This window comes from Girardinichthys multiradiatus, chromosome X (genome assembly GCF_021462225.1).
Source record: "Girardinichthys multiradiatus isolate DD_20200921_A chromosome X, DD_fGirMul_XY1, whole genome shotgun sequence".
In the NCBI taxonomy this organism is placed as follows: domain Eukaryota; kingdom Metazoa; phylum Chordata; class Actinopteri; order Cyprinodontiformes; family Goodeidae; genus Girardinichthys; species Girardinichthys multiradiatus.
This window is the reverse complement of record NC_061817.1, coordinates 2,122,012-2,145,932: the sequence shown is the minus strand read 5'-3', so window position 1 is coordinate 2,145,932 and position 23,921 is coordinate 2,122,012. Positions and strand designations below refer to the sequence as shown.

At 39.9% G+C, this 23,921-nt stretch overlaps 1 protein-coding gene across 4 annotated transcripts; it reads right to left on the bottom strand.

The window, feature by feature from the left end:
• Positions 1–438: 438 nt before the first annotated feature.
• Positions 439–22,927, bottom strand: LOC124863358 (tetraspanin-9-like). 4 transcript variants are annotated; one of them, XM_047357705.1, is made up of 9 exons: positions 19,921–22,927; positions 15,128–15,220; positions 14,696–14,765; positions 13,877–14,068; positions 13,619–13,693; positions 7,103–7,198; positions 6,754–6,867; positions 5,573–5,659; positions 439–3,208 (listed from the first exon to the last, which is right to left on the bottom strand). In XM_047357705.1, exons 3-9 carry the CDS (start codon positions 14,762–14,764, stop codon positions 3,140–3,142), a joined length of 702 nt encoding a protein of 233 aa, XP_047213661.1. In that variant the 5' UTR covers position 14,765; positions 15,128–15,220; positions 19,921–22,927; the 3' UTR covers positions 439–3,139. The 4 variants fall into 4 exon arrangements, with proteins under 4 accessions (XP_047213661.1, XP_047213662.1, XP_047213663.1 ...); XM_047357706.1 differs by having other exon boundaries at positions 15,128–15,217; XM_047357707.1 differs by lacking the exon at positions 15,128–15,220 and having other exon boundaries at positions 5,573–5,656; positions 19,921–22,926.
• Positions 22,928–23,921: the final 994 nt, after the last annotated feature.

Below are 23,921 nucleotides of genomic sequence, written 5' to 3'. Positions count from 1 at the left end.
AACACTACAGTGTCTCTCAGGAGCGCCCTTTTGGGTTGCTGCAATACTTTGGCTGTAATGCATGGTTGTTTATGCAATTGCAATTCTATGGCCTCAAAACATAATTCTGTTTTAACCTCAGACAACAAGGCATTTTTTCTCCACAGAGATTCTACTCACTGTATATTTCTCTGTAAACCTGAGAAATGATTGTGTGAAAATCCCAGTAGAGCTGGCACCCACGACCACACCATGTCAAAAGTCACTTAAACCCCTTTTCTTCCTCATTCTGATGCTCAGGTTGAACTTCAGAAAGTCATCTTCGCCACATTGAGGCATTAAGCTGTTGCCATGTGATTTGCTGTTTAGGGTTATTAAGCAGCTGAGCAGATGTACCTATTAAAGTAGCCTGTGTTAGATATAGTGGGTCTTGGCAGTGTTAAATAAGGGACACAAATAGATGGTTGTATAGTTTTTACTTTAAGATGAAGATATGACAGGTTTTTACTACATTCAAGATTATTATTTTCTAAGTCCTTTGGCCAACTATGCTCGGACATTGAAAGAGAAATCATATATAAACATTATTAAAACAACAACAACAAAGTAATTTAACTGAAAATATTCTCATTTAAACACATGAAAACAAAGTCTTATTCAGACACACACCGAGTCTAGTTAAGCAACATTACAGACCAAATGTTTAAAGGTTTCTCAACATAACATGAACAAACTATGTATCACTTCATTTAAATGAAAAGTTAAAATTTACCTTTAAATTTGTGACAGAATTAATGGAGATACTGCATGATAATCTTAACGTTTTTAAAAATGCAAACTTTACAATCATAAAATTTCAGTTTGAACTGGGGCCAGCTATACACATGGACAAGAGGGGGCAAGGCCCCCCTAAATCAAATCTGCTGAAAGCCAGAGGGTTTTTTGTCCTCTCTGTAGTGCCTCTGCCCCGTGCTGTCACTTCTTTATGGAGCCTGACACTTTTTGGGCTCCGTACGTCTGGGCAGCCTGTGATCGTCTGTCTGGAGTCAGCAGAGACCCTGCCATCCTGGCCCTCCAGTTAACTCCCAATCACTGTGTAGTATGCAAACAAGCCTAGAAGTAGCCTACCCTCAGGTGTCAGATTCCTGTCTTACACAGAAAGAGTGGAATTCTCAGTCACACAAGCACAGGCCTCCGCCTTGCCTCTCCCTTTTGCTCCTACACGTAGCCTCCATGTGGTGCTGAGCACTGGAGGGCAAACTGCATCAACTGCTGCCAGGACACCGGCCCTCGAAGTCCGACACTGGACACCTCTGGCCTACATGTTTTGTACATTACAGTCTAATTTATATAGAAGGCTGAATATAATGTTCTATGATATAGAGCAGCAAACAAAACACAATGAATAAATAGGAAAAAGTTAACTACCTGTATTTTTTTATTTTATCAGCATAATCATTCTTCCATTGTTAACATTAACTACCTAAAGTAGGTTTGTGATTTGAAATGAAAGGGAGGTCTTAAGATGAGCTACATGAGTTATATTGATATTGGTTAATGGTTTATTATTCGTGTAAAAACTCATAGTAATAGTAATTCCTCGACGCAGGTAACTATTGTGCAGTCTGTTCTCAGCTGATTCAGTGAATCTCTTGATTACAACCACAGCACATTGATTTATTTCATTCACAAATTTTGCAGCATAATGCCAAGCAAAGCAAGGCTATGAAAGCATAAATATCTAAACTTCTTAAATTATAATTTTAGAAATATATTTATGGTAGATGTCCTTTTTTTTTGGCTTGAGCACCTGCCTCCAAAAATGTCTATGTACGTTCTGAGCAGCACCAGATTCATTTCATGGAACACGACCTATTTTTTTGTGGCACTATGTTCTTTAAAATCATGAGGTTGCGTTGAGATTTGTGTATTACAACAAGCTTTGGAGTCATCCTCTGGGACAGGGGCAATCCACCCGTTTAGCTTTCTGGATATTTTTTATATTTTCCCCCTTCAGCATGACGCTGTCTCTCAACATCAAGTCAAAGCTTAACAAATGAAAGGCCGCACCTCAGTCTATATTAGATGAACACTTAACAGCATTTCGGGGTGTTTGCTATTGACCAATATAATTTCACAGAGACAGTTGACTAACAAATGACCATCACTGATTGATGACATCAAGTTTGGCAGATTCTCTATTTTAATATATATAATGTAATATATAATATAAGTGAACTTTTGATATGAGTGAAAAGACAACATTTTGAGACGTGAACTTTTCCACTTTTCTGTCACACAATGACAAATGTTTTGATCGAATTTTTTTTGAATTATTTGCAAAAATCCATCAAATGTTAAAAATAGCAGCCTACAACAACACATTCTAACTTTTGACCTAAGAACATAAACTTTTTAGTGCCTTCCAAATATATCCGCAACCTGCCCAAAGGTATTTTTTCCCCAGCCCAACCTGTTCAAAAGAAGCCCAACTGGGGGGAAACCAGTCCAATCTGGCAACATTGCGCAGCTTGCACAGTTTACCCCAGTATCGTGAAGAAAACACTAATCAACAACAACAATAAATCTGCTGGAGCATAATGTGTATGCATGATGATGCCCTGTTCACATTTCAGTCTGCCACAGAATGATATTACACTCAAATAATCTGCAATGAGTTGAAGGGAAGTCAGTGTCTAGTAATACCTAAATGCTTATGAGAGAAAACTTGATTAATGTCTGTGTTTTTGATTCTACCAGATCAGAACTGTTGCTCACATGAAATACTTCAGCTATTTTACCGTCACATTTGCATTGATAAAAGGAACACATTGATAAAACAAGCCAGTTTGTTTAGCAAATAAGCCCTTAAATACAGCACAGGAGCAATAGCATGAGCCAGCAGAGACTGAATCAGCAGAAAATAGAAAATAAATAAATGTACATACCAATGCAATATGTAGTGTTTAAATTGATGAAGTTAAGAACATGATTTTTTGGCTGATCTACGCTGAACATACCCACTATAGAAAAAGTTGTATTGGAATAATTGTTACCCTGTCACCTCAGAGCATTTCTCAGAGCCCGCTTAAGGGCCTGGAGGTTTTCCCCTTAATGTTTATGACCAGCCACACTGTCCATGTGAGTCGGTACCCGGCTGTTAGTCCAAGTTCTTCTCAGCATGAAGAATTTGACAATACATCTGCATGGAAAACACCAGGGCCAAGATCTGTCGAGAGAATGATTCACATGGGTCAGAGAACACAATTTCATTATTTTTATCACTGAAACGGATCCTATGTTCCATTTGATTTAGATGACAGGAGATGTCAGGGATTGTGAATGGCATCCCACCAAATTAACCATGTACTAAGTGCAAATCAAAAAACTAGTAGGATTTGCAAATAGTTGAGCTCAATGACCAAGCTAACAATAATTACAAGTTGATCACAGCTCTGCCTTTTCTGCAGTCAAACAGTAAAAGAAACATGCTGACAAATATTAATTATACATTACACAAAAAATATTTACATTTTACAAATACAACTGGTGTAAATACTGGCATGTTTTATTTGGGTAGATTTTATTACTTAAAATGTCAGATTATTTAAGTGTAACTGTTAACAGATACTTAAATAATATATTTAAAATTCAATAAAACTTTAAAATGCAACTCAATTAAATCACTTAAATTCTAATTAATTCTTAGAGGGTTGTTTGGTCATCAAACAACTGGTTTGGTCCTGGAAATGATTGGTTTGCAATTAAGACACAAAACTGTTTAAATGTGACATGTTTCCTTGACAACCACAGCTAAATCATAGCAACGGCCTCAGGATTAACAAGGAAGGGCAAACTAAGGAACTGGTCAAAGCACTCTGCTTCTGGAGAGCCTGTCAGACCATTTTCTCATGACCAGTCTGATGGAGAAGCTCTGTCGTGCTGTGTGCCCTCCACCAAGATAAGCTGCTCCAGTAACCTTGAGATATCCACTGCTGGCATACTTTGCCCTGCACCAAATTTCTAGTTTACCTTTAGGATTTTAAGAAATGACTTTAAGCTTTTATCCTTGGTTTTTAGGCTGTTTTTATTACTATGATTATTTTTTATTGAAATAAATGTTTTTGCCAGTTTTACATGTACAGTTGAAATCAGATATTCCCACACAGTCTGGAAAAAGATTCAAACTGCCTGACAGTAAGTCAGACTAAACTGTGGCTGTTTTAGGTCAGTTAGGTTTACCCATATTATTTCTATTTGCTAAATGTCACAATAATGAAAGAGAGAACAATTAAGAGTTTTTTGTTACTTTCTTTTGTTGCTTTCTTCTGGTTCTTAAGTTTACATACAATAAGATTACAATATTTTAACTAATTTCAGAAAGCCCAGGTGACATTTTTATGGCTCTGTAAGCTTCTGTGAGTTAAACAGAGGAACATCTGTGGATTTTAAAGCAACATCTCAAACTCTCTGCTGTCATGTGTGTGCCATGGTGTAACATTCTAATCATAAATGTCATTAAAATCATCATAACCAGAAACAAATGCTTGAAGACATTAGTCTGTAATTAATCTATACAATGTGTTTCACTAAGGAAACCGAACTGCTTTTTAATTATACTCTGATTTATTGAGATGCCCCTGTATAAATACCATGGGGATGTCCAGCTATGATACAGTTCAAGGAGACTGGTTCTGTCTCCCAGAGATTAACACGATTTTGTGTCAAATGTGGGATTCAACCCTAGTAAAAAACTAAAGACCTGGTGAAGATGCTGTTGAAGCTGGTAAGAAAGTGTTATTCTCCACAGTGAAAACCGTCCTGTAGCAGCATGGGCTGAAAGGCCATTTAGAGAGGAAAAATCATTATTCCTAAATCAGCATAACAAGCCAGTGTACAGTTTGCAAATGCACTCAATGACAAAGAGCTTAATTTGTGGAGACATGTTCTGTGCCCTGATGAAACTTGGCTATAAAGATAATCTTTACATTTTGAGGAAAATGGGTAAAGCTTCTAAGCTCGAGAACACAATCCCAACTGTGAAGTACAGTGGTGGCAGCATCACAGACATCAGCATCTACAATGGCTCTTTGAGGAAACCTTCATAATATGAGCTATAACAACATTTAATTTCCCTTTGGGATTAATAAAGTATTTTTGAATTGAATTGAATAATGTTGTGTGGATGTTTTGCTATAGGAGCGACTGGTGCACTTCACAAAATAGATGGCATGACGAGGAAAGGACATGATATGGAAATCTTGAAGCAACGTCTCAAGACAATTGGCCAAAAAGCTAAAGCTTGGACACAAATGGTTCCTACAAATTGACAGTGACCTGAAATAGACCACCAGTTTAGTTACAAAGTGCCTTAAGGACAACAAAATCAAGGTTTTGAAGTTTTACTACCTTTACTACCCTTCAACAATGATACATTTTGAAAATTAAAATTAGATGTACCACAGTGGACCACAGTATGTAAAACAGGATTGGCTTAACAGAGAGTAAAGATTATTCAGTTCTGATAACAGGTTTTCAACTAAATTGTTAAAATAAAAACAAATAAATAATGAATAAATATAAGGACAGGTACCTGTACAACACCGATGCACACGCCAAACACAAGGACGGGGCGGATGTTGTCACTCAACCAGTTTTTGGCCTTCGCATAGCATCCCTGCTGCAGACATTCACACACAAAATGTGGGAGAGATTCTGATGAGTAATACAGCAAAGGAGTTCATCAGAGGTAGAAGACTGACATCAGCAAAAGGATGAGCCAGAGGAGCTTTAGTGACAAAAGGGCAGTTGTTTTTTTCTGAAAAATGGTAATAGTACAGTTGTTTTTTTGGCATTAGTGGCCTTTATTTTATCAGTAGCAGTACAGGAAGTAGGGTAGAGAGAGAAGGAGAAGACATGCAGTAAATGGCCCAGGGCCAGGAATCAAACCCAGGATACCAGTGTCGAAGAATTTAGCCACTGCGTATGGTGTGCTTGCTCTACCGCTGAGCCATGTGACACCACTAAATAGTACAGTTTAACCAAACAACAAAAATTGAATGTACATCTTTGCCAATTAAACAGTTATACTAAATTGTGTGTGAGTCACCCTTGGATCAGCTTACCAAGACAACGCCGGTGGAGCAAGAAAGTGCACCTAATTCAATATATAATTATTTATTTATTTATTTATTAATGTCCTAAAAAGGCCTGGACATGAAACATGAAAGTATTTATCAAGACAATACACTGTCTAAATATAACACTTGCATGTAGAGGGAGCCTACCTTACCTGTAGACCCTAATAAGATCCTGTACTGCTGATAAACTGGGCATCGGTTTACAAGCAGCTTCCTAATCTCTGTGAACCTCTCACCTTCAGTATCTGTAACAACATCTGCTACCAGCTTTTATTTCCTCTATTGTATGACACACAATGCTGTTCTATCTTGAATCTGTTCCTCCCACTTTTTTATCATGGACACCCCCCCTACCTCACCCCCAGACCCCTGTCTCACTCTGAGCTCTTGTCAAATGTGGGCAATCGGGGTTAATCAGGAAATAACTGCAGTCTAAGAAATTCAGCAACAAATCATTTTCCTATGTGTGGTTACTGCCAGCAAATATGTGCGGCGGTCAGACAAACTCATGCATCTGGAAAATATTTTGCTTCCATTACAGGGTAAAAAAAAACTAAAATGTGATTTGGGAATTGAAATATCACCCCTTCCTGGGGTTTCAAATGTTCCCCTTAGAACTGAGTGACAGACCAACCTCACTCCATTCTTTACACGTCTCTCTCTCAGCACCGGGGCAGCAGGACAAGGGCAGCGTTCTGTTCAGCACTTCATACCAGTCTGTTTTGTTGTTCACTCCACAGCATTTGAACTGCACACAGAAACATGGAGAAGAAAATAAATCCACATATTTTTCTTCTGTTTGGTAATAAACCAGTTTCTGTAGTAACTGATTCATCAGCAGGGTGGTTATAATTATGTTTGGACAAATGTTTTCCAAGCATGTTGGCACAATAAATTTGTAAAGCTAAATGCAACTACAGCTGCTGTGATCTGTGACATACTGAAAAACCTGGCATGAGGGATTCATGTGTGTTCATGCATACCATTTTTTGCACATTGTCCCAGGATTTTTGCAGCTCATTTTCTGAATTATATTTCTTCATACCATCCTTTAAATTACTCTTGGCATGTAACTCCACCTACAAAAAACATAGAAAGATGCACAGTTACTTATTCAGACAATATTTCTTTATTCATGGTCAGACTCATTCATTTCTTGCAGGATGGTTTGGGGAGGTAAGCTTGGATAGATCACTGTCATTGTCCTCTTCTTACATTATGTTCAATTGTGAGATTGATTAAGACAGCAAGCTCGAGTTTCCTTGACACATAATGAATAACTGATGACAACATACTGTGTCTCGCAATAGTAATCAAGCCCCTTAAACTTTTTCATGTAGACCTTAATGACTTCACAGTTCAATGTGTTTTATTTAGTTTGTGAGATAGACCAACACAAAGTTGCGCATAATTGTGAAAAGCATATAATGCTTTCAAAACATTGTATTCAGCCCACATGAGTCAACACTTTGTAGAACCGCCATTCACTGCAGTTCCAGCTGCAGGTTTATTTGGGCGTGTCTCTACCAAATTTAGTCATCTACACCCTGAAATATTTCCTCTTTGCAATGCAGCTCAAGGCCAGTCAGATTGAAAGGATGACCTCTGTGAACATCAATTTCCATTTAGGTTTGGACTTTGACTGGGTCATTCCAATAGAAGAATATAGTTTGATCTAAACCATCACATCGTATCTCTGGCTGTGTTTATGGTTGTGCCCCTGTTGGAAGGTGAACCCCCACCACAGTCTCAAGCTTTTAGCAGCCTCTAACAGTCTTTCTTTCAGGGTTGTTGTGGATTTAGCTTCATCCATCCTCCTATCAACTCTGACCAGCTTCCCTCTCCATGATGAAGAAAAATATCCCCACAGCATGGTGCTACTACCACCATGTTTTACCCTGGGGATGGTGTGTTTGGGGTAATGTGCAGTGTTATTTTTTCCCCCACACATATTGATTTGCATTTTGGCAAAAATGTTAATTTTGTTCCAGAGCAGCTTCTTTTAGAATCTATATAATTGCTTCTTTCCCTAGATGGCTTTTGGCAAACCTCAAACAGGACTTCTGATAGGCTTATTTAGATTACTTTTTTCCTGTCACTCTTCCATAAAGGTAACATTTATGGAGTGCGCAACAAAAATTCTTCTCCAACCTGAGCTGTGGATATTTGCAACTCCTCCAGAGTTACTATAGGTCTTTTGGCTGCTTCTCTATTTAATGCTCTCCTTGCCCAGCCTGTCAGTTTAGGCAGATGTCTTCATAGGTCTGCAGTTGGTCAATCTTCTCTCCATGTTCACATGATTGATTGAACAGAACTCTGTGAGATGTTCAAAGCTTGGGATTTTGTTTTAGAACCTTAACTCTGCTTTAAGCTTCTCCATAACTTTCTCTCGGACTTGTCTGCTGTGTTCCTTAGTCTTCGTGATGCCGATTATTCTCCAATGTTCAACTGCATTTATAATATTTTACTTGATGTTGTTCATACTAAAGTTATGTGACAACAGGTGGATGTTTACTAATTAGGTGATGCCTGAAGGCAATTGTTTACACTGAAATGTCCGGTAAATGATTAATTTATTCTCAGCAATCCCCTGAGTGTGTCTTACTCATTTTCTCTTCTTCCAAAGTGCATGGCAAAGGAATTAATCTAAACAGGTAAAAACAGCAGCAACACTTTTAGTATATATCCACAGTGGTAACAGTAGTTGTCTTGCAATCTGAAAATTGGTTTGATTCCAGCTTCCTACTATCACTCGCCCCTGGGCAAGACACATAACCTCAAGTTGCCTACCAATCTGCTTATCAGTTTGTTAGTATGTGTGTGGTAGTGAGTGTGACTGGGTGAATTACAAAACACTTTGTTTTTATTGTGGATACTATCAATAATCTGTCCAAGTCAGTGAATATATAGCAAAAAATCAAATGGGCCCAAAGCAGAGCCTTGGGATAACCCACATCAGTAGAATCTGACATAATCTGTATTATACAGACACTGAACCTTCTGTTTAAAAGTTAGGATCTAAACTACTGTAAAACAGTTCTATTCAATTCAGTTTATTTATATAGCACCAATTCACAACACATGTTGTCTCAAGGCACTTCACAAAAGTGAGGCACATACATTCCAATTAATCCTAACCATCAAACAGTGCAGTCAGATTCAGTTATTTATTCAAATTGGATAACAAGTTTTTCTGTCTAAGGAAACCCAGCAGATTGCATCGAGTCAGTGACTTGTAGCATTCACTCCTCTTGGATGAGAATGTAGAGACAGTGTACAGTCACTGGCGTTGACTTTGCAGCAATCCCTCATACTGAGCATGCATGTAGCGACAGTGGAGAGGAAAAACTCCCTTTTAACAGGAAGAAACCTCCAGCAGAACCAGGCTCAATGTGAGCAGCCATCTGCCATGACCGACTGGGGGTTTGAGAGAACAGACCAGAGAGACAAAGAGAACAAAGAAGGAGTCCTTTCTATGGGAAGGAAAAGTAAATGTTAATGGATGTAGCTCCTTTAGTCGTTTCATCTAGAAAGAAAGAACAGATAAACTTTGAGCCAGTTTTCAAGGTTAGAGTCTGAAAGAGAGCACATAGAGTTAGTCACAGTAGAAGCTCAGTCAATTGCCATGTCTAGGAGAGAGAAAGGGTTAAACACTGAAAGACAGGGCTAAGTGTATCATTGGTAGAGGGTGAACATTAAATTGTTGCCAGCAGAAGCTTGGACGATGCCCCTCTCCAGAAAGGTGTCACAGGTAGACACAGAGTCAGGCCAGGTGTAGCTTCTAGGAAGAAAAAAGAGAGAACAAAGTTAAAAGCTGAAATAACAGCAAATAATGCAAAATTGGAGAGTAGTGTGAGAATGTAGCGAAGAGGGTAAAAGTGGTCATTATGTCCTCCAGCAGCCTAAGCCTATAGCAGCATAACTACAGAGATAGCTCAGGATTACCTAAGACACTCTATAAGCTTAATTAAAAAGGAAAGTTTTAAGCCTAGCCTTAAAAGTAGACAGTTTGTCCATCTAGAGCCCACTGATGGCCTTTGTTATACTAAAAACCACAACGATTGGGATACCTCTTTCTGTCAGATTGACCATGACTATTGGAAAAGAGAAGGTCATACAGGTAGCAGAAATGGAGGGTGTGTTTGCACCTCAACCATAACTGAGCTGGTTTAGGCTAAACCTGACTCCCCCTTACTCCATCCAACAGGGAGGGAAGAAGATGGAGGTAAAAAATAAGGAAGATAGCACAGGATAACCTAAGCCACTCTAACTATAAGCTTTATCAAAAAGGAAAGTTTTAAGCCTAGCCTTAAAAGTAGACAGGGTGTCTGCCTCACGGACTAAAACTGGTTCCACAGGAGAGGAGTCTGATAACTAAAGGATCTGCCTCCCATTCTACTTCTAGAGACTCTAGGAACCACCAGTAAACCTGCAGTCTGAGAACGAAGTGCTCTGTTAGGAACGTATGGACCAATCAGATCTCTGATGTATGATGGAGCTAGATCATTAAGGGCTTTATATGTGAGGAGGAGAATTTTAAATTCTATTCTGGATTTAACAGGGAGCCAATGAACTCTTTTTAATTTTCATCAGATCTCTTGCTGCAGCATTTTGAATCAGCTGAAGGCTTTTAATTGCATTTTGTGGACATCCTGATAGTAAAGAATTACAATAGTCCAGTCTTGAAGTAACAAATGCATGGACTAGTTTTTCAGTGTCACTCCTCGACTGGATATTTCTAATTTTGGCAATGTTCCGGAGATGAAAGAAGGAAATCCTAGAAACCTTTTTAATATGGGATTTAAATGACATGTCCTGGTCAAAAATAACACCAGGTTTTTTTACTTTATTATCGGAGGTCAATTTATTGCCATCCAGGTTAAGCGATTGACTAAGCAGTTTCTTTTTTAAAGACTCCGGTCCAAAGACGACAACTTCTGTCTTGTCAGAATTTAGAAGCAGAAAATTTAAAGTCATCCAAGTTTTTATGTCTTCAAGACTTGCTTGTAGTCTATCTAACTGGTTGGGCTCATCAGGATTCATGAATAAGTAAAGCTGAGTGTCATCAGCGTAACAGTGAAAATGTATTCTATGCTGCCTGACAATTTTACCTATTGGAAGCATATATAGTAAAGAGAATTGGCCCAAGTACTGAACCTGGTGGTACTCCACAATTAACCCTGGAGTTTAAAGATGATTTTATCATTTACATGAACAAACTGGAATCTGTCAGACAAATAAGATTTAAACCAGTTTAGCGCTGTTCCCCTGATCCCTACAGCACATTCCAGCCTTTCTAAGAGAATATTGTGATCGACAGGATCAAATGCAGCACTGAGATCTAACAGGACAAGTACAGATACAAGTCCATTATCTGAGGCCATAAGAATATCATTAGTGACTTTCAGCAGAGCTGTTTCAGTGCTATGATGAGCTCTGAAACCTGACTGAAACTCTTCAAACAGGTCACTTCCTTAAATGATTTGGTTGGGATTGGGTCTAACATACAAGTTGAAGGTTTAGATGAAGCTAATATTTCTGATAACTCAGGAAGCTCCACAGGATCAGTCCAAACACAGATCAGGTTCTACAGTTACTTCCAATGTTGTCTCATTTGCTGAGGATGAAGTAATCATCTTCGGGAGTATGTCAATGATTTTATTTTTAATATAATTAATTTTATACAAAAAGAATCCCATAAAGTCATGACTGCTGAAAGCTAAGGGAATGGATGGCTCAACAGAGCTATGACTCTGTGTAAGTTTAGCAACTGTACTAAAGAGAAACCTAGGATTATTCTTGTTCTCTTCTATTAATGATGAGAAATAAGCTGTTCTAGCTTGGTGAAGTGTCTTTTTATACAACAGTAGGCTATATTTCCAGATTAAGTAGGAATCCTCTAGGTGTGTAGAGCGCCATTTTCTCTCCAATTTTCTAACATTGTGCTTTAAAGTACGCAGCTCTGAATTAAACCATGGAGCTAGCCTCCAATGAATAATTCCCTTCTTTTTCAAGGGGGCTGCATTGTCTAATGCACCACGCAAAGATGAAGTAACACTATGAACAAAAGAATCAATTTGTGAAGGGGAAGAAACAAAATTATTGCCCTCCACTGTGTTTTTCTGTGATAATGAGGAAATCAGAAGTGGAACAGTTTCTTTAAAGGTTGTTACAGCATTGTCTGATAATGATCTACTATAATGAAATTTTCTTTCAGGTGTGGAGTACTTGGTTAAATTAAACTCAAAGGTTATTAAAAAGTGGTCAGACAGGACAGGGTTATGAGAAAATATTGTTATGTCTTTACACTCAATGCCATGTGTCAGCACAAGGTCCAGAGAATGAAGACAAAGGTGGGTAGTTATCTAGTAATCTAGTAATTCTAGTAATCCCAAACAAACTAGGAAGACTGTTAAGATGGTGGATCGACTGTGTCAAAGACTGCTAAAAGGTTTAACAAGACTAAAACAGTAAATTCCTCCAGTGTCTGAAGCCATCATGATGACACTGAATACTTTAGGCAAAGTAGTTTCTGTTGAATACATTTTACAAAAACAAAGTAGATTGGTATTTATCATAACCTTTGATTCTTGAAGTGAAATAAAATTTAGAAATGGGCCTGTACTTATTTGGCTGAGCACCTGAAAATGAAAATCCCTGCCTCTTTAACTCTGCCATCTCTAGCTCAGCCTCCGATCTTTTAGACATTTCCACTGTCTCTAAACCGTACATCATAGCAAGTCTCATTACATCCTTAACCTCCATCACATCACACCTGACCCTCGTCTCCATCCACTCCACCCTGCCTCCAGTCTCTTCTTCACTTCCTTTAGAATCTGGTTAACTGTAGGCAGTGCTGGCATAGTTGGAAGGGTAGAGGGAACATGTCAGGGCAGGGGGTCCGATGGAGATCCATAATCAAAGCTCTGTTGTGAACGTACAGGAGGAAAAGGTTTAGAACTATCATTTGGCTTCACTGCCATTTCAGCAGCATGCACAGAGAAGCAGTTTGAAGGATTCAGGCAAGGTGGAGGACAGAGGGGGTCAACACAAAGTCAGTCACAGATCACCTCTTCTGTCCAAGAGGAAGAGAGGTTTGGAGTGGAGGTCGAACTTTGTGGTTTTTTAGAGGGTTCCAGTAGAACTGTGTCTTAACATGGAGTGTTCTGGTTGCATGCGTTGGGTTGCATGCGTCTCACGTTGGGTGAAGAAGAAGCTGGATAGTTGGGGAAAGGTGCATTTAAAAACTATCCAACAGTGGGTCTCTCTTCTGCAGTTCATCTGAAACTTGCCGTATATACTGATATTTGAGCGTCTCTCTGTTAGCAGCACTATTGAAACCAAGTATGAGACTCCAAGTCCAGCCTTTTACGTGTTAACTTGTCTCTATATCTACATTATAGGTTGGGTTGCATAGCTTTGTTCTTGTGTTCATTTGATTGTATTTGTTTTTGTTCTTTGTTGGGAAAAATCGGATACTGTGGGGATCGTGAGCTCACCTTGTCATGGAGGTAGTATAAAACCAGCATCAAAGTGACCTCTGTCAGGACCAGGATCAACAGGATTACAAAGAACTGCAAAACAGAGAACAGCTGGAGAATGACATGTTGCATTCAAAAGTTAGACACCTTTATTACATGGTCACCTGTCTCCTCTTATTTAATGCCCTTTCTTGTATTAATAATCCTTAAATGCACAAAATCTTCACTAAAAAACATTTTTAAATGCTTTTAAAGAAATTATGACAGTTCTCTTACAGTGCACAAAAGACAGCGCTGCTCCTTTAGAGCTCCAAGGCAACCCAGGAATCCTATGACCATAGTGATACCACCAGCAACCAGCAGCAGATTGGCAGCTGAGAGCGATGGAAAGGACAATGGAAGAGAGGAGAACTCGGCCTGTGTGAAGGATAGCCAGACTCCGATGCCAAACAAGCCGCATCCTCCCAGCTTTAAAGGAAATGTAAAATCAGAGCAGGATTAAAACACCGTCATGAAATAAACTATATTGCCAAAAATACTGGGTCACAGCACCACATCACTAAATTCTGGTGTTCAAATCACTTCCATGACTGCAGGTGTATAAAGTTTGGTGTGGAGAAACTTGACTGGTCTGCACAAAGTCCTGACCTCAACCTTCTTGAACACCCTTAGGATGAATTAGAGCGGAGGCTGCAGTTCTGGTTTTCTCATCCAACTATGAACACTCTCCTAACCTTGGAAGATGTTTACAGAATAGTTAAAGTTGCTGTTGCTGACAACAGTGGGTCTATCAACACATTGGACCTTGTAGATTAAGATTAGGATGTCATCAAGGTTCATGTACATGTAAAAGTAGACAGACTAATACCTCTGGCAATATAGTGCATACAGATTGATAAGGCACAATTTTAGGAGTCAATGCAAACCATTTCAGACAGAAAAATAAATACAGAGCCCAGGTGGTACTCTTCAATTTTAGCTATATTATTATTATTGTTATTATTATTAGAACTTTTAGTTTAGAAAATCAGATCAGCAGAATATGTGTTCTATTACAAAGTCAGCAGCTTGTGACTAATCGGTGAAAATACTAACCCAGAAGATAAGATTGAAGATAAACATCAAGTATTTAACGCAGCACAAGCACCTCCGAGACACAGACATCCTGCAAGCAAGAGAGACAGATTAGAGCAAAAGACCTCAATTTAAACAGTGTTTCTCTGCACTTTGTTCTTTTAGGGGTCCATAAAGCGCTGGATCTGTCATGGCCTTTTCCCGCACAATTTTAAATAGATAAGTAGTAGAGTGAGGATGTGATGGCCACACCAATGGCCACACTACAGGAAAGTCAGTAACCCTTGTGCTGAAATAGGTGTATAAGCTCTTAGACATCAGGAGTGTGCAGACAACCTCACATCATCCCCAGACGGATGGAATGCAGAGCTTTAAACATACTCCCAAAAAACAAAAAGGCTTCAAACGTTTGTTAATGATACAGGGTCTAAATGGGACTAGTGGCTGCCATACCTCCTTTTTGCCTGTAGAAGCACCTCAGGCCTTCACTGGTTTCTCCCCATTTCACCTCCTTATGGCCATGAGGTGAGGGGCCATCTGACCCTGCTGAGAACATCATGCTCCCGTGAGAGATCAAGGTAAAGAGGAACCTGTTCTTGTTATTTTATGTTGTGCATTAGAAGGATGCTGTGGGTGAGTGAACTGGTTCAGAGTCATAGAGCAGCAGGTCACTAGCACCAAAAGGTTTGGTTTGATAAAAAAATGTTGTTCCATGCCAAAAGGTTTTGGTAATGTTGTCAGTAAGTTGCTGGAAAAATTACATAGGCCTTTTGAAGTACAGAGAAAACTTGGACCTACTACCTAAGTCTCCACACCAGGTCTCCAATGAGGGAGTAGAATGCTCCATGCCAACCTTTTCAATTAGAGGGTTCCATGCACTGAGAGTGAAGCAGAGGTGTTGCTTATTCACAGCATAGAAGAGGGGGAAGAAGTTAATGACTACTTGCCTTCATTAACATTGCCTGTAGTGGATCTAAGCCACCTCACCAGTGAATCACAGTCTCAGCTAACACCTCTGATTAATTCAAGTATATTTTAAGAGTGCTCAGGTCACAGCAGTTTGGTGGAACACAGCATTGTTTAAAACCTGATGCAGCTGTGAAGCGTAAGAGTTACTTGCAGATGCCCCTCACCAAACAGTCCCAAGAGTTGACAGCATTTCGTACCTCCTGAGGGACACTTGAGGTCAGAGTCCTACCATTTGGTCGGTATGGGGCCCCAGCAACATTCCAAAGACTAATGGATCAGGTAGTCAGTGTGTAGTGTGGGGTGGCACACTACAGGAAAGTTGGTAAGCCTCATGCACCTTCATTTATTGTTTTGTACATTTATGGTTTTCATAACAAAATGACACACTTTAATTTGTGAAGTTTATGGAGTGGTTTAAATGTATTTGTTCTATTTGTCAGGTATATATTTTTAATCATGTCATTTATCACCATAGGTTTGTGATTATATTCATGCTTGTTTCTTTTAACGGTGTCTCGCCCTCCATGATCTTTGGGAGTTTGTCCAGACAAAAGATGGTGGCCAGGGCTCAGGGCACCTGAATACATGGAGAGGATAATAGGACTGCACCACCAGCTCCAGCTGCACCTCCAGCTGGAGCTGGTGGTGTATATTGTATATTCTTTCGTTAAAGTAATTTGTTTGTATTTAACTAAAGATCTGTATAAATACCTAAATGAAATCATTTGGTCTGGTCAATAATGGTCTGATTATATTTATATTTACCCTCGTGTGTCATTTCTTTGTTAGATCATTTATGTTCTGTCTGTGCAGTCAGTTGGTTTGTTAAGTCAAAATTTTTTACCTGAGCTCAGTTTATTTTCTTTGACCTTTTTTAATGAGTTAACGTTTGTCTTTAATACTTATGTGTTAGTGTGCATGAGCACGTTTACACTAGAGGTCCAAACTGAATTGTCCTTAGCAGCCACCCTACACAGGAAGTCTAACTGCTGACGGGAAGGAAGCTCCCTCCCCAGCTCAATAACCCTAATTATACTGCTGAAGGCATTTCCCATGTCTTCTATGACTTACAGCATCTTCCTCAGAGTGCAGATCATTTCTCCAAAAGCAAAGAAGAAAATACACAGAAAATTCTTTTGGTACAGGGGTTGGAAAGCCAGAGTAACTACTGCAAGCTTAGTACACCTGATGAAGTATAGTTTGTTGATTCTAAGCAGAAGCGCTTCACAGGAAAGAACCAGTAGAAATGACTGCAGTATACCTAACCTGATAAATAAAAAAAAGTGAACCTTAAACTAGTGTGTTATTTCAATCTTTCTTTTCAAATGTCGAAAAATAAATTATTTGAATTTATATAAATATTTACATTGGCTGAGCTTTTTCATATTTGTCACTTTACACAAAGTAGTGCTTATTTGTAAAGTAGGAAGAAAATGGTACATGGTTTTCCATTTTTCCAAATAAAAATCCGAAAAGAGTGGAGAGCATTAACAATCAGTCCTAGCGATAAAACCTGTGGCTTGTGATTCTCTCTGCTACCTTGGCAAACACCTTTTCATGCCGCTGACATACAGCTGACCGTGCTCAAAGCCAACCAGTGAACAGAAGTCTGTTCACCTCAAATTTCGGCCCTGCTCTTCCTTGATGGAACCTGCTGATGACCAGGTACCAAGAAAGCCAGTACTGGGCCAGGAAAAGCCTGTAATGGAAACAGTCACAAAACGCCTGAGTGAAGTACAGCCCATGGAAAAGGAGCATATATAAAGTCCAATGCAACCAATTGCCTTCTGCCATCACCTAATTAGTAGACATAGCCCACCTGTGTGGAATTTACTCGTATTCGTCGTCTCCCACTTTATCCGGGACCGGGTTGCGCGGGCACCCTGACTTCCCTCTCCCCACACACCTCCTCCAGCTCCTCCGGGGGAGCCCAAGGTGTTGACAGGCCAGCCAAGGGACATAGTCCATCCAAGGCGTCCTGGGCTGTCCCCTGGGCCTCCTCCCGGTGGGACATGCCAGGAACACCTCCTGAGGGAGGCGGCCAGGAGGCATCCGGTGTAGATGCCCGAGCCACCTTAACTAGCTCCTCTCGATGTGGAGGAGCAACGGCTCTACTCCAAGCTCCTCCCGGATGGCCGAGCTCCTCACCCTATCTGTAAGGGAGTGCCCGGTCACCCTATGGAGGAAGCTAATTTTAGCCACTTGTATCCAGGATCCCGTTCTTTCGGTCATGACCCACAGTTCATGGCCATAGGTGAGGGTAGGAATGTAGACCAACCGATAAATCGAGAGCTTTGCTTTTCGGCTCAGCTCTCTCTTTACCACAACGGACCAGCAAAGCGTCCCCATTACTGCGGCAGCCGCACCGATCCATCTGTTGATCTTCCGCTCCAAGACCCCGAGATACGTGAACTCCTCCACTTGAGGCAGAATCTCCCCTCCAACCTGAAGCGGGCAAGCCACCTTTTTCCAGCCGAGAACCATGGCCTCGGACTTGAAGGAGCTGACCCTCCCAGCCGCTTCACACTCTGCAGCAAACCGCCCCAGTGCATTCTGTAGGTCTTGGCTAGAAGGGGCCAGCAGGACCACGTCATCTGCAAAAAGAAGAGACGAAATCCACTGGTCCCCAAACCAGACCCCCTACAGGGGGGAACAGGACAGGCCCTGCCCGCAGCCCTGCCGGAGTCCAACATGCACTGGGAACAGGTCCGACTTAGTGCCGGCAATGCGGACCAAACTCCTGCTCCGCTTGTACAGAGACCGGATGGCCCCTAATAAAGGGCCCCCGACTCCTTACTCCTGGAGCACCCCCCACAGGGCCCCACGAGGGACACAGTCCAATGCCTTCTCCAGGTCCTCAAAACACATGTGGACCGGTTGGGCAATACCATGAACACTCGAGTACCCTGCAGAGGGTGTAGAGCTGGTCCAGTGTTCCACGGCTGGGACGAAAACCACACTGCTCCTCTTGAAGCCAAGGTTTGACTATTGGCCGGACTCTCCTCTCCAATACCCTGGCATAGGCCTTACCATGGGGGCTGAGGAGTGTGATCCCCCTGTAGTTGGAACACACCCTCTGGTCACCCTTCCTATGAAGGGTGTGTAATTTAATCTCAGTATAAATCCAACTGAAGGCCTCGGAGGCTTGTTAGATAAACAGCATCACGAAGACCAAGGAACAGGGGAACGTTGTGGAGAGATTTAAAGCAGGGTTAAGATCTAAAACAATATCCCAAGCTTTGAACATCTCACAGAGCTCTCTTCAATTACCTGAACATGAAACGATGGTGGACCAACTGCTGACAAGACAAGGGGATTCACCTAAACTGACAGGCTGAGCAAGAATGAATTAGAGAAGCAGTATGGATGCCCATGGTAACACTGGAGGAACTACTGAGATCCACCCCTCAGGTTGGAGAATCTGCTGACAGTACTATTACTAGTACTGGGCTAAAGATATTGGCACAACACAATTGCAAACCATGTATTATTTTCCTTCCACTTCACAGTTATCTCCTAACTTGTACTTGCCTTGCATGTATAATATCAATATAATACACTGAAATTTGTGGGTGTACTATGAATAAAGGGAAAAGGTTCAAGCCATATGAATACTTTTGCAAGGCACTGTGAAGGGGAGCTGTGGATTCCCTTCACAGTGCCTTGTGAAGGGGATCATGGCAACTATTATCATCGCAACATAATAATAGTTTAAGTATTATCATGGCAACAAGGCATAATAAGAAACATACAATTTATTGCCTTTTATTAATCTATTTATCAAAGTAAATTTGTTACGTTTACCTGCCACAAGATTAAAAAGTACCTGACATGAACTCCTGGCCTTCGCATGGGCCTTACCATCTGGTTTAAGAGACACTACAATGAGCTCAGAGTTTTGTCATTCCCCCAACACCCTCGCTAATCAATGTGATTGAGTATCTGGGTAATAGCCCACTGCAACCTCCACTGGATCAACAGCTGCTAATGTCTTGGTAAGAGAACAGAGATCCTGTAACCATACCTCACCTGGTGAGGGCTGAGGAGCTGCATTGGAGAGCCCACAATAAATTAGACAGAACATTCAACATTTAAGTTAACAGTACTCAGATCATACAAATATAAGAAACACAAATGAAGCAGTAAGTTTAAATTTAGCATTTAATTACATCATACCATATGCATTTAAAATCCTAAGTTTGGACCATGGTGATTAATAAAAGTGGAGTTTATGATTATGTTTTTTCTTTATCTGTAAAATGAAATCTGGACTTTACCTGAAGATGACTTTTACTTCTCTCAGTTCTTGTCACACTCCTCTTAAAGCCAAACTCCCTTAATGCTTTGTTAGCTTGACAGTTGTCCTAGATTTGGTCTCTGAAGCGGCCAGGCGCCTAAAGTTGCTTTCCTTCCTTCTATTTTCCTCCTTCCTGGGTGAAGTAAGTCTCTCTATTTTTACAGGTTAACTTGTTTTTCCAAAGACTTGTAACTTAAACATAATTTCAACCTGAAAGACTTCAGCGTATGTTTAACGCCTTTCTTCTCACAGATTTCTGCCTTTGTCTGTCCCACCTTCTTCCACTCGCTGTCCCTCTCCTTAATGTTTTCCAGATGTGTGTGTTGTTGCCCGTCCAAATCAGGATCCCTCCCCTCCCGTTTTTTCACACTACTGCTCCCTCCTCGGGCAACAGACTCTAGTTCTTGGCATGTCTTAAAAATCCCATTTTTTACTTCTTTGTTCCACAAATCTAAGGTCACGCTCCAGTTTCCTCCATTTCAGTGATATGACCCAGCATACAGCAGAAGTTCAAGTACATTCTGACGCAAAGGAACTCACAGGCTGGCTCACTTCCCGACCAAACCGTGGATTATGTTTCATTATTGCTAGTCACTCTCAAAGCAAACGGTTGTGTTTTAGTATCTTAGGTTTTGAAGCCATTTATTTTGTTACCTTTTACAACCTCATTGTAAAACCTATTATTTTGTCTGGACAAATTTTGTTTTTAATTTTTCTAAATTTAGCTTTCTTGACTTTTCATATTCTGCTACGAGCTAGAGAGTAATGATAACAATAGAGGCTCTTGTTTCATGAGTGATTTATATCAGCTGATGAGGAAAACGAACAACCAAATTCAAAGTATCAACATCACAAGTTTAATGCAAAGTTTAAATCTGTCCAAGTGAGAACAAAAAGTGAAAGAACTTGATTTTCACATTTCGTTTTATACAAAATGTATGTTTAGGATCATTTTCCTGCTGGAAGGTGATCCTCCACCACTAACTGACTTTCTTTTTAGATTGTCCTGTATTAGCTCCATCTATCGTCTGCGACCAACATGTTCCACCATGAGGGATGTTGTGCACTGTTTGTCATTGGGACAGACTGGTTGTGGTTTATTCTTAACTTTGTTTGAGTATACCACAGAAAAAGACCCAGAGTTGGCTAAATTGATCCCTGCCATTTTCAGGAATGCAACATACACATGCCATGAGATTCAAAATGAACTCATAGTGACTGAGCATATTGTTGAGGAAAAGTAGATGGAAGTAGATGGAACCAGAGATCTAACACAATGTGAAAATATTTCTATTGTACTGAGCTTTGTTGATGACAGTTATGTTGTAAAAGAGAGACTACTGATAATTGCTAGAGCAAAAGCAGGTGAAGCAGCAGAAACACTACTAATGATGTTTCATTCATCTGGGAAATGCAGACTCCGGCTGTATTAGACCAAAACAGGCCAGTACAGCCAGAGGGATTCCTCTCTCATGAGCCTGCAAATGAACTTACTCAATGCATTTTCACCACAGAAAGGCAGAACAAAATCTCATATTTGAGTTCGATTATGTTTTATCAAGAATCTTCCACAGAAGTCTTTTTTATTTGCACTAAAGGTTTGTGGAAAAAAAAGTTAAACATTTTCATTACTTTTTCATAAAGATTTCCACATCTCTTCAGGTAAAATTCATGTGAATTTGCCTTCTGGTTTCTGGAGTTAATGTGTTTTAAACACAATGATTATGATGCACTTCTGATTAGTTTCTAAAATTTCCACAATGAATGAGCTTAAGCTTGCTAATTATGCTAATCTCAGCATAATTACAAAGCATTTCCTGTTGACTGATGCACACTTACATGCCACTGTTTAACTCATTATTCTTTAGTATGTACGTAACAACATGGCTCCTTCTGATTATTTACATTTTCACATACCCCAAAATACTGAGGAGGTGGAGTAGCAACCATTTTTCAGTCCGATTTATTACACTAGCCTGCCAAGGCCTATTGTAGTTTGAATGTATTTTATTAATATTATTCATCCGCCAAATTAATTGCATCTTTGGAGGCTTTAACATTTTGAAAAACTCAACAAATTTGGTGGAGGCGTCAGTAGTTTGTGAAATTTATGTGTTTTGAGGGTTTCACAAAAGTCGCAATAAAAATAGCTCAATGGCACCCCCCTTTTGCAAATTTTCAAAACACCCTCTGCATTTACCTTACTTTATCGAAGAGGTACGAAAATTTGTACACATATTGAACTCTAGAAGACCTACCTAAAACTCTCTTGCAACCATGTTCTGAAACAAACAGCAGGTCAGCCATCTTGGATTGAATTTGCAATTTTGACCCCATTTTTGTCATTTATAGCCTTCGTATATGATCAGAGATTTTGATCGATCTGCTTGAAATTTGGTCAGAAAGGATGGGGGATCTAGAGTTATCGAAATCGGGAGTTTATTCACTTGAATTCAATATAGCTTTATTTATGCAGAGCCAATTCACAATACGTACTATGACAATATAAGAAAAGATTGCCACAAAAAAACGTATTGAATATTCCAACAAATTCTGTTCAAAATATGTTTACTGTGCATAACTTAATTTGAATGAAACTATCTGATAATCACCCCTGATTCATGTTTTCTGAAGTATAACCTGTTCAGCTTTAAAATGCAATTTCAATTCAATTCAGTTCTATTTATATAGCGCCAATTTACAACACATGTCATCTCAAGGCACTTTACAAAGTCAATTCAGTCGAATAATACAGATTTCAAGTCAAGTACATACATTCCAATGCAGCATTTTGGATCAGCTGAAGACTTTTAACTGCAATTTGTGGACATCCTGATAGTAAAGAATTACAATAGTCCAGCCTTGATAATATTTCGGTTTATTAAGGGTTCTCCTGTGAATACCAGCCCAATAAGGCGGTGGCATTAGGACAAGACTGAAAGGAATGAGCCAAGCTCTGACATTATTGAACAGCAAAACTCTGTACAGACATAGAATGAATTCGCACAATTTCTTAAAATACAAGAATTTATTAACAAAAATAAGTCAACTCAAAGTCAAACATATTTCAATCAACAAACTCTTTGCTATACTAAAACAATCCAACTAAACTACCAATCAGAATGAAAGAATAAGGAAGACTAATGGGCTATGTACAATATAAACAAGTTGATCAAAGATGGTTGAAAACCATGACCGAAAGACTGATGCAATATGTTATTTATGTTTGAGAACCAAGGATTATTTTGAAGAATCTGGAAATGAAGTGAAGCTAGTCTTGGAACCAATTTAGGCAATAATTGGTATACCTTTAGACAACCATTCACAATGCAAGACCAGATAAAACATTATTTTAGTCCCCAGAACAGAGCCAGCCTTTTTTATCAGCTTGTTGAGCTTTTTAAGCCCCTGGCTCTGATGCTGCTACCCCAGCAGATGATGGCAGAAGAGATCACACTTTCCACAACAGACTTATAGAAGATATGCAGCATCTTGCTGCAAACACCAAAGGACCTAAGCTTCCTCAAGAAGTACAGTCTGCTCTGTCCGTTCTTGTAGATGGCTTCACAGTTGCATCTCCACTCTAGTCTGTTGTCCAGGTGAACACCGAGGTATTTATACTCCTCCACCACCTCCACTTCTTCTCTCATGATAGAAATAGTTTTTGACTTATTCCTGTTTCTCTTAAAATCTACAATCATCTCCTTTGTTTTAGTCATGTTCAAAATGAGATGATTGTTTCCACACCATGCTACAAAGCGGTCCACCACCTTACTGTACTCAACTTCTTGTCCATCTCTGATCCACCCCACGACTGCAGAATCATCCGAGTATTTCTGCAGATGACAGGATTCTGTCTTGTACTGGAAGTCTGAGGTGTACAGAGTGAAAAGGAATGGTGAGAGTACAGTCCCCTGTGGTGCTCCTGTGCTGCTGACTACCTGGTTAGACTCACAACCCTTCAGTCTCACAAACTGTGGT

Bases quoted from the DNA above. Each gene is read 5' to 3' on its own strand.
- LOC124863358 (XM_047357705.1), bottom strand. From the start codon at position 14,764: ATGTCTGTGTCTCGGAGGTGCTTGTGCTGCGTTAAATACTTGATGTTT. The intron at 7,199-13,618 runs GTGAGCTCACGA...TGTTTTTTGTAG, and splicing joins TATACTACCTCCATGACAAG to GTGGAGTTACATGCCAAGAG. The intron at 6,868-7,102 runs GTATGCATGAAC...TTCTGTGTGCAG, and splicing joins GGGACAATGTGCAAAAAATG to TTCAAATGCTGTGGAGTGAA.